Raw genomic sequence first — 15,919 nt, 5'->3', positions numbered from 1 at the left:
CTTGATGACTATAACTTAGCCAATAGAAGGAAATACAGCTCAGATAGAGTTTCTGAAAATGAGGCTCACTCTCACTTCAATACATAGATTCCACATTTTTAATTCTCAGATTTACCTCCTCCTAGAGATTATCAAAGGTCTTTCAAATTAAAAAATGTGACAATGTATGCATTGTATTTTAATTTTATCTGTCCAACATCTATATATATAGAAAAGCCTAAGTGACCGTTAAGACCGAACGACCAGGACGACTAGTTGACCAGTTGCTATGACATGCACTGACCACCAGGGGGAAGACGTGTAATGCAGAAGCTGCCCCCTGATGGTCAGTGCACTCCCACAGCGAACCTCCTGTGGCTGGCCAACCTCCCATGACCCCTTCCCCCAGCCGGCTGGCTCCAATCTCCCCAATCGGAACCTCCCACAGCCCCACCTCATGGCTGGCCAACCTCCCACAGTCCCTCCCCCCCGTCAGCCTACCCCTTCCCTACCCCTCAATTCCTACCCCTTCCCTACCCTCTCCCCCCCTCCCCCAGCCGGTCAGCCCCAATCAGCCCCAATCAGGACTGGGTGAGACACCTCGATTGGCCCCATTGCCGCCAGGCCAAGGAACCCCACCCATGCACAAATTTGTGCACCGGGCCTCTAGTATACACATAATTAATTTCTTTTCCTTCACCCCAGAAAAGTCAAAACCGGAACCCATAGAAGAAACAAGTAGCAATAAGATGAGCTCATCAGTTGCGTTTGAAGCTTTACCCATTAGTCAAGAGGATGATATCAGATCTGACCAGCAGCAGAGCACAGATAGTGAGAGCTCATCCATAGACTTTGGGACCTCTGACATGAAATACTTACTCTATGAGGATGAGAAGGATTTCAAGGTAAGATTAAATAAATAATTTTGACTACTAGGATCATGCTGTTTTATTAATGGAGAAAATTAACCTAAAATATGGATATTGAAAATTTCTATTTGCAATTATTATAAAATTTGCCCACCGTTCACATCTCTTTGGATACTATTTTTATCCCTACTCTTGCCCAATTTGCTACCTATATTTGTTTATAGACCTCCATTACTAGTATGCTGTGTAAGTTATCTAGTGGCTTATAATAACAACTGTTTATTTTCTTTAAGGGCATCTGTTAGTTAGGAAATCGGGAAGGGCTCCACTGGATAGTCCTCAGTTGGACTCTCAGGCAGTTGCAGTCATATGTTGACTGGAGCAGTAGTCATCTGAAGGTTTGATGGGGGCAGGACAACCCATTTCCCAGGTGGCTCACTCACATGGCTGGCAGGTTAATGCTACCTAAGCTGGGGGCCTCAGTTCCTCTTCACATGGGCCTCTCTACAAGGCACTTTTATTGTCTTGCTTTTCCAAGACAAAGCAATCCCAGAGACTAAGATGAAAGCTGCAATTTTGCACGACTTAGCCTTGGAAATCATACAGCATCCCCTCCCTCATAATCTATCCGTTGATGCAGTGATAAAGTTCCAAGTGGAGGAAATGTAGCTTGTACATCTTAAAAGAAGGTTGGCATCACATTATCAGAAAAGCATGTGGGGTGGGGTAGACATTAGTATGGCCATCTTTGGAAGGTCAAACTGTCATACACACCACAGGATGAAACCTGGAATATTCACGCCTTTTTTTTTTTTAAGACTTTTTGGTACATTCCAATTACTCCCACAATGACCCCTTGCTATTTTCCTTCTTGGTACCACCAACAACTTAAAAAGTTCTTCAAGAACTTAAAGTCTTACAGGAAAAAGAGTGATATAAGAAGAAGAAACTGAATAAGTCAACAAAACTCTTTTTAACTAACTACAATGCAGTCCTGCTACCGTCAAGTGCCTGTTTAAAGACTAAAGGTCTAGTCCCTATAGCATTCAAGCACCGCCATGAGTATCTTGGAATCATGACACCTGGTATGGTATGATGACCTCAAATGGACAGTTGTCTACAAAATTCCAAAATTGGGGCTACCATTTGGTTGAATGAAAGGCCTTCTTTCTTACCATGGAAGTTTTTGATGTGGTAAAAATGACGTGTTGTATGTTATGAACTGAATTATGTCTTCCTGCCCCAGCCATTCATATGTTGAAACCCAATGTGACTGTATTTGGAGATAGGGTTTTTAGGAGATAGTTAAGGTTAAATGAGCTCATAAAGATGGGGCCCTAATTTGATAGGACTGTGGCCTTATAAGAACAGGCTATGCCTTGTGAGGACGCAGCGAGAAGGGAGCCATCGGCAAGCCAGAAAGAGAGCTCTCACCAGAACCCCATCATGCTGGCACCCTGATCTTGAACATTCCAGCCTCCAGAACTGTGAAGAATGAATTTCTGTTGTTTAAGGCTCTTAGCCTGTGGAATTTTGTTTTGACACCCTGAGCAGATTAACACAGTGTATTCGAATTCTGAAATAGGTGGTAGATGTCTACCAACTTGCTTTTCCCCTGTCTTAAATTTCTTATAGTTCTATAATTATATATTTTAAAAACTAAACACAGTTACATGCATTTTTGAGTAATAAAACATTAATTCCCTTTTCATTCTTTGATACTCCTGGATTCTAATAAATGTTTATTGAGACCCCCACAATATTCCAGGTACTTGTTAGATGCTTGGGAATCAGGGGGTAGACAGGAAGAAATGAAGTCTCAAAGAGGCCATTTTGGCAGGCACTACCTTCAAATCCCATACATGCTAATAGCAGACGGATAAGAAAATCATTCATTACTGTGCAGGAGGCGTGTATCACCTGTGTCTGTCTCCCTGACCCGTCTGTGAGCTCATCTTTGTCCCCAGCACTTGATACACAGCTGGTGGGAGTTCGGGGGAGTTTGTTGACGTGTTGAAGGAATTCAAAAGAAAACATTATGACTTGGGAAGGCTCCCAAGAGGAAGGCACATTATGGAGGGCCTGAGCTGTTTCAAGCCAGTTTGGGGGTGGCTGTGTGATTTCATATAAATTAGACTTTTAATTTCATTTGTTGATATCATAAACTATAGTTAGTTTGGCAGAATATGGTAAGTTTTATTTATACAGTAGTCAAAGGTCCTGTGAAAAGTGCAAAATTCATAAAGAATCTGTTCAATGTTAGAATATTAGTAAGCAAAGTGATGTGTGCAGACCTTTCCCTTGGTTCTTGAGTAATATAGAAAACTCTGCAGTGGTTATAGCCTATATATTGCCAACATTTTCTTTTACCAATTAAAGAGCTTGCAGAGGATATATCATCTCCCCACTCTAGCTGGTGTCCCCCACCCAACCCCCTGAAAGACTTGCTGACTGCTCTGTGGGAGATCTGGCCTACCATGCCCCACATACGTTCATGGAGTGGTTTTTATTTTTAGTAGCTCTCATATTTCACATGTTATACAGCACTTGGGCAATTGGGAGGGCAATGAAGCCAGTCAGATAAAGGACACCTTATCTATTGAAGCTGGTAACTTGCTGAATAACTTCTCCTATTCTTTTCTGCATCTGTTCACCACAGGATTATGTAAACTTGGGCCCCCTGGAAGTGAAACTCATGCGTGTGGAGAGCAAGAAAATGCAGATTCATTTTCAAGAGAAGCCTATTACAGACAAATTATTTGAAGAGGTCAAGGGCCCACAAGTCCACGTCACATATAGAATGATGAAGTCTTTTCTCTAAGACTGAACGCTGCAAAGTAAAAACAGTTTTTCCTTATAAATTTTATTTGGGAACTAAAATATAAAAGCTGCCCACTTTATTTATACTTTGGTCCATTTTTAAACAAGTTGTTATTTTTAAAGATCATTCCAAGATTCAGCTATCCATTTACCTGCATAGCATGAGTAACAAAAATGAAAGTACTAGTTATATTTTGATATTCAAGTAATCAGAAGCATGTCAGTGAGCCCAAGATGGTCTCTGAGGTTCCCTACCACTTAAACATTCCCTGATTGATCTATGATTCCAAAATGAAATAGTTCAAGTAGAAATTTCTCTAAGAAAAATGTAGAGGTTTGCATAGCACTGACTACACATCTTTCTCTCTGAGGATGCTAAATGGTAGCTAGCCATTCCACAGTTCAAGCCTACTCTTCTTTAACCTTACATTATTTATAATGAATATAAAACATTTCACAAATAAATTTGAGGGTAGTAATTTGTTGTATCAAAATGTTCCACCAATAGGGAAATCCCTCTTCCATTAGCTATATCAAGTCTAAATGGCCTTGAGTTCCTGTCCAAGGCCATTACCATTTCCCTCTTATGGGTACCACAAACCAAAGCAACTATGACTGGGCCTGAATTTGACATCAGCATTTTATTTAAAGGCAAGATCTACTTATAAAGCTTTCTACAAGAAACAACTTATAAGGCCAGAGATAGATTGAAAGTTAATATACTATGCAAACGTTAACAGAAAAGAAGGTGGTGTGATTAACTATCAGACAAAGTAGATGTGAAGGTAAGAACTGTGAAGAGAAATAAAGAAAAAATGAAGAGCAACTTTTCTAATAATAAATAAATAAATAAATCAGGATGATATAACAATCCTAAATTTATCTGTACTAATAAACATGATCTCAAAATATATAAATCAAAATTTACCAAACTAAAAACAACTATGGCATAAATCATATCATATATATTTTAACACAATAAAAAAAAGCAAAAAGACAGTTAAATTCACAATCAGACTTGAAGTTCTTACCATACCTCTATCAATAACGGATAGGTCAATCATATTTTAAAATCACTAAGGATGTAAAAAATTGAACAACCATAGACTGCAGATTTTTTTCAAGTGCACATGAAGCATTTATAAAAATAGACCATATTCACAACAAATATTAAAAAAATTGAAATTCATACAACACAATGCTCTGACTAGAGTACAAAAAAATTTGAAAGTAAGCATGCCACTTCTAAAAAACTCATGGGTGAAAGAAAAAAATTATAAAGAAATGTTATACACACACACACACACACGCACACGCACACGCACACGCACACACACACATACACACACACACTGAGTGGCCAGATTACTATGACCACCTGATGTATGTAGGCAAATTAGCCATACACTGCATCCTATGGGATATGGAAGCCGAAGGCCTGTTCGAACACCTTTGCTGTCTGCAGTTACCAAGATAAAACGTCTCTAATTCACACAGGAACACAAGGATTGGACAGTCAAGCACTGGAAAAAAAGTCATGTGGTCTGATGAATCATGTTTCCAGTTGCATCATGCAGATGGCAGAGTGAGAATTTGGCGGAAACAGCATGAAAGCATGCACCCCACATGCATGAGTACAACCCTTCAAGCTGGTGGGGCCGGGTTATGGTTTGGGCCATGTTTTCCTGGCATGATTTGGGCCCTTTAATTCGTGTGGAACAACATCTGAATAACACAACATACCTAAGTATCATTGCTGATCAACTTCATCCTATCATGTTGATGGCATATCCCAATGGAGATGGCTTCTTCCAACAAGACAATGCGCCATGCCACAGTGCTCGTATTGTGCAGGAGTGCTTTCAAGAACATGAGGGAGACTTTACCTTGCTTAGGTGGCCCCCACAATCACCAGATCTCAATCAAATTGAGCATTTGTGGGACGAAGTTAAAAGAGCCATCAGGCAGCTGGTTCCACAACCATCAAATCTCACAGAACTGGACAGTGCTATTCATCAGGCATGGTGTCAGATGCCTCACATAACCTTTCAACATCTTGTGGAATCAATGCCAAGAAGAATCGCCGCAGTATTGAAGGCAAAAGGTGGCCCAACGAAGTACTGATGGGGTGGTCATAATAATCTGGCCACTCAGTGTGTGTGTGTGTGTGTGTGTGTGTGTGTGTGTGTGTGTGTATAAATAGACCAAACAGTGGAACAACCGAACAACCGGTTGTTATAACATGCGCTAACCACCAGGGGGCGCACATGGAACATGGCAGGCATCATAACTGTAATGTTGCTACTGTTATGAATCATAATGTAAATATCTGATATGCAGGATGGTCTTAGGCGACCCCTGTGAAAGGGTCGTTCAACCGCCAAAGGGGTCTCGACCCACAGGTTGAGAACCGCTGATTTAGAAGAAATGGAAACATTATTTGAAAAACATATCTGAAAAATAGGAGAAAAAAATTCAAAATCGAGGAATGTATCAAACGGAACATGAGCAGGTCTTCTATGCTGAAGACTTCAAAATATTGTTGAGAGAAACTAAAGAAGACTTAAATAAGTAGAATAAAGAGATACACCATTATCATGCATTAGAAGATTCAAAATATTTAAGATGTCAGTCCTTTCCAAACTGATCTATAACCCAGTGCAATCCCAATCAAATTTCCAGCATTTTTTTGTAGAAATTCACAGGTTATTTCTAACATTATTATGGAAAATTATAACCTAGGCAAAAAACAAAACAAAACAAAAAAAAACCTATGGCAGCCAAGACAATCTTAAAGAAAACCAACAAAATTGGAGGACTACCAAATTGTAAGACTTCATACAAAATTTCAGTAATTAAGACAATGTGGTATTGGCCCAGGATAAAGGAAAAGTCCAAAGCAAGAGAATAGAGAGTCCAGAAACAAAACCCACACATATTTGTCATTGATTTCTGAAAAAGATGCCACTATAATTCAGTGTGTGTGTGTGTGTGCATGTGTGTGTGTGCGCGCGCGCGCGCGCACGCGCGTGTGTGTGCACACGCAGGGGGTGGGGATGGTGGGGGTGGGGGGAGCAACAGTCTTTTTAATAAAAAATGATGCTGAAATGATGGTATATCTGCATGGGGGAAAAATGAACATTGACGTCTACCTCATACCATACACAATCAATCAAAAGTGGATCAGAGACCTAAAGATGGAAAGCAAAACAATAAGGAAATATAAGAGAATATCTATATGTTCCCCTTGGCACACCTAATAGAGCCTCCAAGCCTATGCTTAAAATTTAAAACTGCATCTGGAACAGCATTGTACTGCATAAGAACAGGCATATAGATTAATTAAACAGAACAGAGAGCCCAGAAATCAACCGACACCATTATGGTCAATATTTGACAAAGGAGGCAAGAGCATACAATGGAATAAAGATAGTCTATTCAATAAATGGTGCTGGAAAAATGGGTTAGATACATGCAAAACAAATGAAATTGTTCCACCAACCTACACTATACACAAAAATAAACTCAAATGGATAAAGACCTAAATATAAGTTGTGAAATCATATAAAAATTCTAGAAGAAAACATAGGCAGTAAATCTCAGACATCTCACGTAGCAATATTTTTGCCGATATATCTCCTAGGGCAGGGGAAACAAAGGGAAAAACAAATGGGACTACAATCAACTAAAAAGCTTCTGAACAGCAAAAGAAACCAACAAAATATAAAGGAAACCCACTGTAGGGGAGAACATATTTGCCAATGATATATCTGATAAGGGGTTAATTTCCAAAATACATAAAGAACTTATACAACTTAACATCAGGAAACAAACAATCCAATTTAAAATTAGACAAATTGCCCGAATAGACACTTCTCCAAAGAGGACATACAGATGACCAATCCTAAATAATAAAGAGGTAATATGCAAATTGACCCTCACGCCCTAGCATCACAAGATGGCTGCCCCATGTCATCAAAATATGGCCACCCCACATCACAAGATGGCTGACAGGCAGTTGGGGGCGACCAGGCCTGCAAGGGAGGGCAGTTGGGGGCAATTGGGTCAGCAGTGGAGGGCAGTTGGGGGTGATTGGGACAGCAGGGGAGCAGTTAGGTGTCAATCAGGCTAGTAGGGAAGCAGTTAGGGGGTGATCAGGCAGGCAGGCAGGCGAGTAGTTAGGAGCCAGCAGTCCTGGATTGTGAGAGGGATGTCCAAAACCGGCAGTCAGACATCCCCTGAGAGGTCCCAGATGGGAAAGGGTGCAGGCTGGGCTGAGGGACACCCCCACCAGTGCATGAATTTCATGCACCGGGCCTCTAGTAGACATATAAAAATGCTCAATATCACTGATCGTCAGAGAAATGCATATTAAAACCACAATGAGATATCTCTTCCTCACAACTGCCAGAATGGTTACCATCAATAAAACAATAAACAAGTGCTGGCAAGGATGTGGAGCAAAAGGAACCCTCGTGCACTGTTGGTGGGAATGCAGCCTGGTGTAGCCACAGTGGAAAACAGTACGGAGTTTCCTCAAAAAATTAAAAATGAAACTGTCCTTTGGCCTAGTGATCCCACTTCTGGGAATATATCCTAAGAATCCTGAAACACCAATCAGAAAGAATGTATGGACCCCTATGTTCATAGCAGCATAATAATAAGATCTGGAAACCGCCCAAGTGTCCATTGGTTGATTAGTGGATATAAAAGCTGTGGTAAATTTACACAATTGAATACCACATTGCTTTAAAAAGGAAGGAACTCTTACCCTTTGAGACAGTATGGATGAACCTGGAGATTATAATGCTAAGAGAAATAAGCCAGTCAGAGAAAGACAGTACCATTGATCTGACTTATATGTAGAATCCAGTGAACAAAAGAAACTGATGAACAAAATAGAACCAGAGTCATGGATACATGTTACAGACTGACAATATCAGAGGGAGGTGGGTGGGGCGGATGACATGAAAGAAGGTGGAGAGAATAGCCAAAGAACATATGTGCATAACCCATGCACACAGACAACAATGTGGTTAGGGCCAGGAGAAGGGGAGGGCAGGGGTTTGGGTGGAAAGGGGCAAAGGAGGGGAAAATAAATAAAAAATAAAAACTGCATCTGGTAGGTCGGTAAATGTGGATTTGGCAGTATTCTACCCAGCTCCCCAAGCCTGCTGCTCCCTATGTCACTCACTTTCCTGGGGGAAAAATGCCATAAAATCACTAACCATAAAAATATTGATAAATTTGATTTTATTAAAATTGAAATCTCTTGCCCTGGCTGGGTAACTCAGTTGGTTGGAGCATCATCCTCTATACCAAAAAGGTTCCAGGTTTGATTCCTGGTCAGGGCACATACATAGGTTGCAGGTTTGATCCCCAGGTACATACAGAAGGCAACCGATTGATGTTTCTCTCACATTGATGTCTCTCTCTCTTTCCCTCTTTCTCTAAGATCAATAAACATATCCTCAAGTGAGGATAAAAAAATTAAGATTTCTTTAAATTTAAAAGATACCATTAAATGAGTCAAAAAGCAAGTTACATACTGGGAAACTATATTTCCTATGCATGTATCTTACCAAAAAAAATCATATAAAGAACACTAGAAAATCATATACAAATCAGTAGGAAAAAAGACAAATGACTAATAAATATAAAAAGGAGATTAACATTATTACTCATCAGGGAAAAGCAAAACCACGAGATAGCAGTATATACCCAATATAATGGCTAAAATTAAAAAGTTGATAATAGTAAATATTGACAAGGATACAGAGCAACTTGAACTCTCATAAAATTGTTGGTGGGAGTATAAATTGGCACAAACACTTTGGAATATATATCTATATGTATTCAAACAATATATATGTATAGTAAAGCTAAATATATATATCATGATCAGCAATTCCACTCAACTTAATATGGAATAGAAATGGGTATGTTTACCAGAAGACATGGATAAGAATTTTCCTAACAACTTTACTGATAATAGCCAAAAACTTGAAACTACCCAAATGACTATCAGCAGTATAATCTATATATATAAAAGCCTAAGTGACCATTACAACCGAATGACCAGAATGACTGGAACAACTGGTTGACCAGTCACTATGACTCTCACTGACCATGAGGGGGCAGACCCTCAATCCAGGACCTGCCCCTGGTGGTCAGTGTGCTCCCAAAGCCAACCTCCCACAGCCCCTCCTCCTGCCCGTCGCCGCCCCCCCCCCATTGGCACCAATCGGGGGGGCTGGCTGGCCAACCTCCCACAGCCCCTCCCCCATGCTGGCTCCCCGCCCCACCCCCATAGGCCTTGATCGCCTGCCAGGCCGAGGGACCCCACCCATGCACAAATTCGTGTACCAGGCCTCTAATATGTAAATAAATTGTGCTATATTCATGCAATGGAATACTGTACAGCAATAGAAAAGAACAAACTACTGCCAAATGTGGATATATAGGACAATCTTATGGATGTAATCTTGAGTGAAAAAAGACACAAAAGGACATATATGGTATGATCCCATCTGCACAATATTCAAAAAGGACAGGTACACTAATCTTGATGTCAGAAGTCAGAATAACGTCTACCTTTGTGGTGGAGAATGACTAAGATGGCACATAAAGGAGTGTTCTGTTTAGCTTTGTTAACAAAAGGTCTCTGCCATCAATCTCATGCCAACAGAAATCCCCAATCAGGGTGCAGCAAAAGGAGAAACTTTATTCAGCTGAACAGTTTGCAAACCAGGGAAAGGCAGTCTCCCACAAAATACAAAAGTGCACTCTGAGGAGACAAAAGGTAGGCAGTCTTTTATAGAGGAAGTTCACACCCTAGTTTCTGATTGGTCCATTTTTATGCAAATGAGACATCTAAACCTGCACAGTCTGATTGATCCAAAAACATTGCCCTGATTGGCCATGTTTTTTTAAAATTCTTTATTGTATATAGTATTACATGTGTCTCCTTTTTCCCCCACTGACCTCTCCCTAGCCGTTCCCACCCCCCAGCACATGTCCTCAACCCCCTACTGTCTGTGTCCATGGGTTATGCTCATATGCATGCATACAAGTCCTTTGGTTGATCTCTTACCTGCCCCCACTCCCCTGCCTTCCCTCTGAGGTTGGATGGTCTGTTTGATGCTTCTATGTCTCTGGATCTATTTTTGTTCATCAGTTTATATTGTTCATTATATTCCACAAATGGGTGAGATTGTGTGATACTTATCCTTCTCCGATTGGCTTATTTCACTTAGCATAATGCTCTCCAGGTCCATCCATGCTGGTGCAAATGGTAAGAGTTCCTTCTTTTTTTTACAGCAGTGTACTATTCCATTGTGTAGATGTGCCACAGGACTGGGCGGTTTCTTGACTTCTGATTGGTTATTATGGAGCCATTCTGATTGGTCAGTATACATGCAAATGAGGCTATAGGTAGCAGTTTCAGCTGGACAGGACAGGTCTCAGTCCTATTGGTCAAAAGACAATACCAGGAGCTCCCTTATAAGGGTTGACTCAGACAGCAGGGACACAGTGCAGGCGGCTGACAGCTCAGTCTGTAGCTTTTCCCTGAAATGCAGCACGTGGAGGAGGCCCCTGTAAACAGTGGCTGCTAGACTCTAGTTATACATTTGTGTCCACGAGGAGCCCTGCTTAGCAGATATATTCCCTCTCGAGCTCCACCTCTTGATCTGAACAGCAGTTAACGTGGATGAGTTCACTTTATAAACATTCATCAAGCCAGACACTTCAGATTTGTTTATTTGACTGATGTAGTTTATACTTGAAGAAAGTTTTTCCCCAAAACTGTCCCCCAAGCACCCATATCCCAATCCATTCCATGAATTTAAAAGGTCATGCTTCTGTCTTCTGGTGCGAACAGAAGAAAGAGTGTTCCCTGACAGGAAGGCAGAATACTCTGTTAGGGCAGTGTTTCAAAGGTCACAGAAACAGAAATGTCCTTGGAAAAGCTAATGCCCATTTTCCATATTAAGGAAGAAATGTAAACTTTTTATAAACAAGATTTATCTTTACTTTTTACAGATGGGGTGGGGGTGGGGAGACTTTCACTGGGACAAATCAGAGCTTCCAGTGACCAACAAATGAAGGCCATGGGGCAGCCCACTGGCTTCAGCGGGTCAGCAGAAACGACATTGTTCTCTCACACTTGGAAAGCGCAGACCATGAGATTAGGAAAACAAGCCAGGCATAACATGGTACGATTCCAGCATTAATTTGGTAGCTGTGGCAGTTTCTCCTTCACAGTATGAATTTGAATCCGAAGAAAATATCAAATGACTACAAGTCTCGTTTGCTGCCAAGAAGATGTCAGAGTTGAAAAGGCATCCTTTGAAACAGGAAGGGGAAGAATGTGTTTTCCTCTGTTAATATCATTTCTTGTGTTTAGAACTTGCAAAGTGGCAGCATCTCTAAGACAAATATGCAGGGGTTTTTTGGTGTGTGTGTGTTTTTAAACAATCCATATTCTAAGCAGCTTAGAGTGGTAGCTGTTAGATGACTAACTGACAAAGCACGTCTCAATGACGTGTTGTGCCACCATGGATTTCTGTCAGCGTCCCTGATTCAGTGACGTGTGTGTAAGGCTTTAGGGGAGCAAAATGAAACTGCTCCTTCCCTCAAGATGCTCACAGTCCAGTGAGAGAGTCCGGGGCTTCTCGGGGCGGGGAACCTGCCTTCCACTTCGATACCAAAGGCAGAGAAGGCAGGCGAGACATCCAAGTGGGGTGGTGGTCTAACTCCCAATAGTCTATCTTTACCACCTTTAGTAATAGATTTGAAAGACATTTAAGATGCGATTAGGGAGATTTTATGTAGGATTTAGTTCTTAAAGTAACCAAGCACCTGAGTTTTAGTTGGTGTTTTTCAAGATTTGGGGACAGGGACTGGGTGTGGGAACTTGCTTGTGTTGACCCAGGAATCAGATGGGTTTGAAGAGATGAGATGGTGTAAAGGGACAGGGCAGCGTACAGAAAGCACCTCAGGCTGGCTGCCTCGAATCCTGCGCAGTTAACTTCTTTCAAGCCTGGTTTCCTCCTCTGCATCACATGGACGGAATCCCCATACTGCAGGATTATTTTAAGGATCAGAGAGAATGCACGTACCCGGTCCACAGTAGACCTGTACTCTGTGGCAGCCGACATGATGCCCGACATTTCACAGTAACCTCTGAAGTAAGGCCTAAGACGTCTGTGTGAAGGTTCACGGAGAGTGCCTGTGTCCAATCGATCCGTCACACGCCGTGAGGCCTGGACAGCTGGGCCCTGCACCCTTGTCTTAAGGAGCTGGCCCCATCCTGGGAGGCTGGGGAGAGTGACTCAGCCGCCACCTTGCAGGAGGCCAGCCCCTGGCTCTGCTGATCTAGGTCAGGCCAAAGGGACAAGTAGTAAACCCAGTTCCAAATCTCTTAAGTGTGTGGGGGAGGGCGGCACCGTGGGTCAGTGGTGACATTTTTGTTGCTTTTTGAGTCCTATAGCCAGATACTAGAGCCATTCAGGGGAGAAGGAGGCCTGGGGGATTCTGTGGCAATAAAAAGCTGTTTGTTAAAGGCCTGCTTTATCCTCTCTTGTTTTACTAGATCTCAACACAACAGTTCTCTGTATTTTTCTTGGAATAAAACTGGCTTTTGCCCTAGACTCCAGGAAACGTGCCCTCGGCAGCGGACGCTTTCTAAATATTAGTGACTTTAACTCGATTAAGAATTTCCATTTCCCATTCCTGTGACCGTGAGGCTCCAGTTCCCAGAAAGGCTGCCTTTCTTCTCTCTCTTTTTTTTTTCACCATGACGCTTCCGATTGGTTATGTTTTAGGTCATTTTGTTCTTATGATCTGAGTAAATGCTAAAAAAACGTCAAGGTACTTTTAAAGATTCTTCACACAGAGATGTTTTCGGATTCCCAGCAACTACAATGACTTTGAAAGGGACTGCGCATTCCGATATCCTCGCAGATTCTTAGTAAAAGGCGTTGTCAGCATTTCCTTCCTCAAGTCCTGTGCTCAGCTCGCTGACCTCTCGCCTTCTTGGGTTAGGGCCATCTTTTTGTACAGCCTCAGCTATAAAAATATGCTAGGCCTGGCCACACTTCCCTCCTGAGAGGAATGGAATGAGCTGTGCTGGATTCCCCTCTCTGCGACTAACCGGGGTCAGCCAGACACTTTTACCTTAAAGCCCTCGGGCACCAAACTGGGCTCGGGCTTTGCTGCAGGTTCTGGGGCAAGTGTGCAATTAACTTCAGGTCTTTGATGTTCTTTGCGACATTTCATCTATGCTTCAGTCATTTTCTCCAGCCGCTTACGAAGTGTCTTCTGTGACTTGTGTGCTATTTATGTGAAAATGTCACTGTGGGGCATAGCTGGGCCTAAAATCTGGTGAGAAGGTACACACCTTCACCATGTTGTGTGACATTTACTGAGCACGAGCAGTTTGGACTTGCCTACTGTTCATTTTTAAAGTTTTTGACACTTTTTAGCATTTCATTTCTTGGAAATATTTTCATTTAAAAATATTCTTTTCTCGAATCTCAACTAATAATATGTGACATGGCAGGGTATTGAAGTCTTTGATCAGAAATGAGTTCAAGAAATTAGAGATTCTTTTACTAAAAATCGAATGACTATGACAGAGGCCACTAGTTTTTCTTCCAGTCTATACGCCCCTTCTTCTGTAACAATGCATTCATTTAGCTGCTTTGGCTGAGTGGGGTCACCCAACTTAAACACTCTACTTCCAGGCTTCCCTTGCAGCCACATGACGAAGTTCTGGCCAATGGATTGTGAGCAGAGGTTGTGCCCAACATCTGTGTCTTCCCTTTTCCTCCCTTACTCTCCCATCCTCCATCTGCTGCTGAGATGTGCTTAGCTGCTCAGCCACAGTCGATGTGAGATGAGAGGAGCACCTTAGGAAATGTGGAACAGCAGCACACCTCACGCCTAAACGAGAACACCTGCCCATCTTGTGGGCACAGCTGCTCTGCCAGCCCAGACTTCTGTGTGAGGGAAAGTAAACTTCCGGCTTGGTTGAATTACTGTGAGTGTAGATTTTCTGTTATCCACCGCCAAACCCCATCCTAATACAGAGACTAACATGACCTTGTGAGAAGTCAATGTTTTTGATAGTAAAACGTAGTCTGTACTAAATAAGGTCTGGGTAAGTATTTATTCTTGGTTAAAATAAAATAGAGGATGGGGCTAAAACTACTTTAGAAATTATTCTGTTTTATAAGAGGGCATCTAAAACTGCGGACCGAAGTCTACTTAGATGTGTGGGGCTGGCTATCTTCAAAGAAGTGTTCTCACACCCTCGTGCAGTATTATGGAGGCTGCCTTGGGCCCCAGGACTCCGCTTGTGCGAGGATGTCGAGTCAGGGGTCAGGGCTCTGCTTTGGAAGCAGCTCATGGGATCTTCACCAGCACTTGGAGGACGTCAACTATGCAAACACAGCAAAGTGGACGGTTCCCCAAACTGATAGTTTCAAAGGCTCTTTAGTCATACTAATAATAGCATATACTTAAATGTGCTTATTATATGCACTTACATATATTAACCTAGTTGATCCTCCTTGTAATCCTATGAGGTTGGGTCTATAATTATTCTCATCTTACAGATGAAGGGAAATTCAGTAACTTTTCTACAAGTTCCCAGCTAGTCAAGGGGCAGTGTCAGGATTTGAACACAGGTGTTTTGCCTCCAGAATCATCCCAATAAAAATGATAGCAATTATGCACTGAACCTTTATCATGTGCCAGGCTGTTCTAAATGCATCCATTTACTAATTCATTAAATACAGCAGCCCCACGAGGTAGGCATTATCATGCCATTTCCCACATGAAGAATCTGAGGCAGTGGGAGAGTAACTAACTTGCCGGGAGAGTGTCTGAGCGCACAGTATGGCTGCAGAGCCCACACCATTCCTGTCCTGTTGCACCAGCTCATCGAGCAGCAGGGCTTCCCGCAGTGACGAGGGTGCTTTCGGAAGGGAAAGGGAATGCTCTTCATAGGAAAGCCGTTTCTGTAAATTGTCCTCTGTACGTGTCCGGATGCCAGCAGTCCTTTGCCTTCTCCTTTTCCTACCTCATCTCAGCATTTCCCTTCCCCCCACTGACTCTGTAGCCAGTCTCTGCATCTTTTTTTTTTTTTTAACTTAACTCCTACTCTAATTAGCGCCATTAGTAGATTCTTTGCTTTAAAAAAAATCTTAAATTTTTGTTGTTGTTGTTGTTGCTTTCAGAGAGGA

At 42.0% G+C, this 15,919-nt stretch overlaps 1 protein-coding gene across 1 annotated transcript in view; it reads left to right on the top strand.

Moving 5' to 3' along the window:
* CCDC83 (coiled-coil domain containing 83) overlaps positions 1-4,057 on the top strand; it is a 46,678-nt gene extending 42,621 nt beyond the window's left edge. Inside the window, exons 10-11 of the mRNA XM_023757380.1 lie at positions 604-884; positions 3,508-4,057. Coding sequence (XP_023613148.1) covers positions 604-884; positions 3,508-3,669 — 443 coding nt within the window. The 3' untranslated portion in view covers positions 3,670-4,057. The remainder of the gene's footprint in view (positions 1-603; positions 885-3,507) is intronic.
* Positions 4,058-15,919: the final 11,862 nt, after the last annotated feature.

Source organism: Myotis lucifugus, unplaced genomic scaffold (genome assembly GCF_000147115.1).
Source record: "Myotis lucifugus unplaced genomic scaffold, Myoluc2.0 scaffold_106, whole genome shotgun sequence".
Classification (NCBI taxonomy): domain Eukaryota; kingdom Metazoa; phylum Chordata; class Mammalia; order Chiroptera; family Vespertilionidae; genus Myotis; species Myotis lucifugus.
Note: the sequence above shows the minus strand (reverse complement) of the source record. Positions and strands in the feature narration are given on the sequence as shown.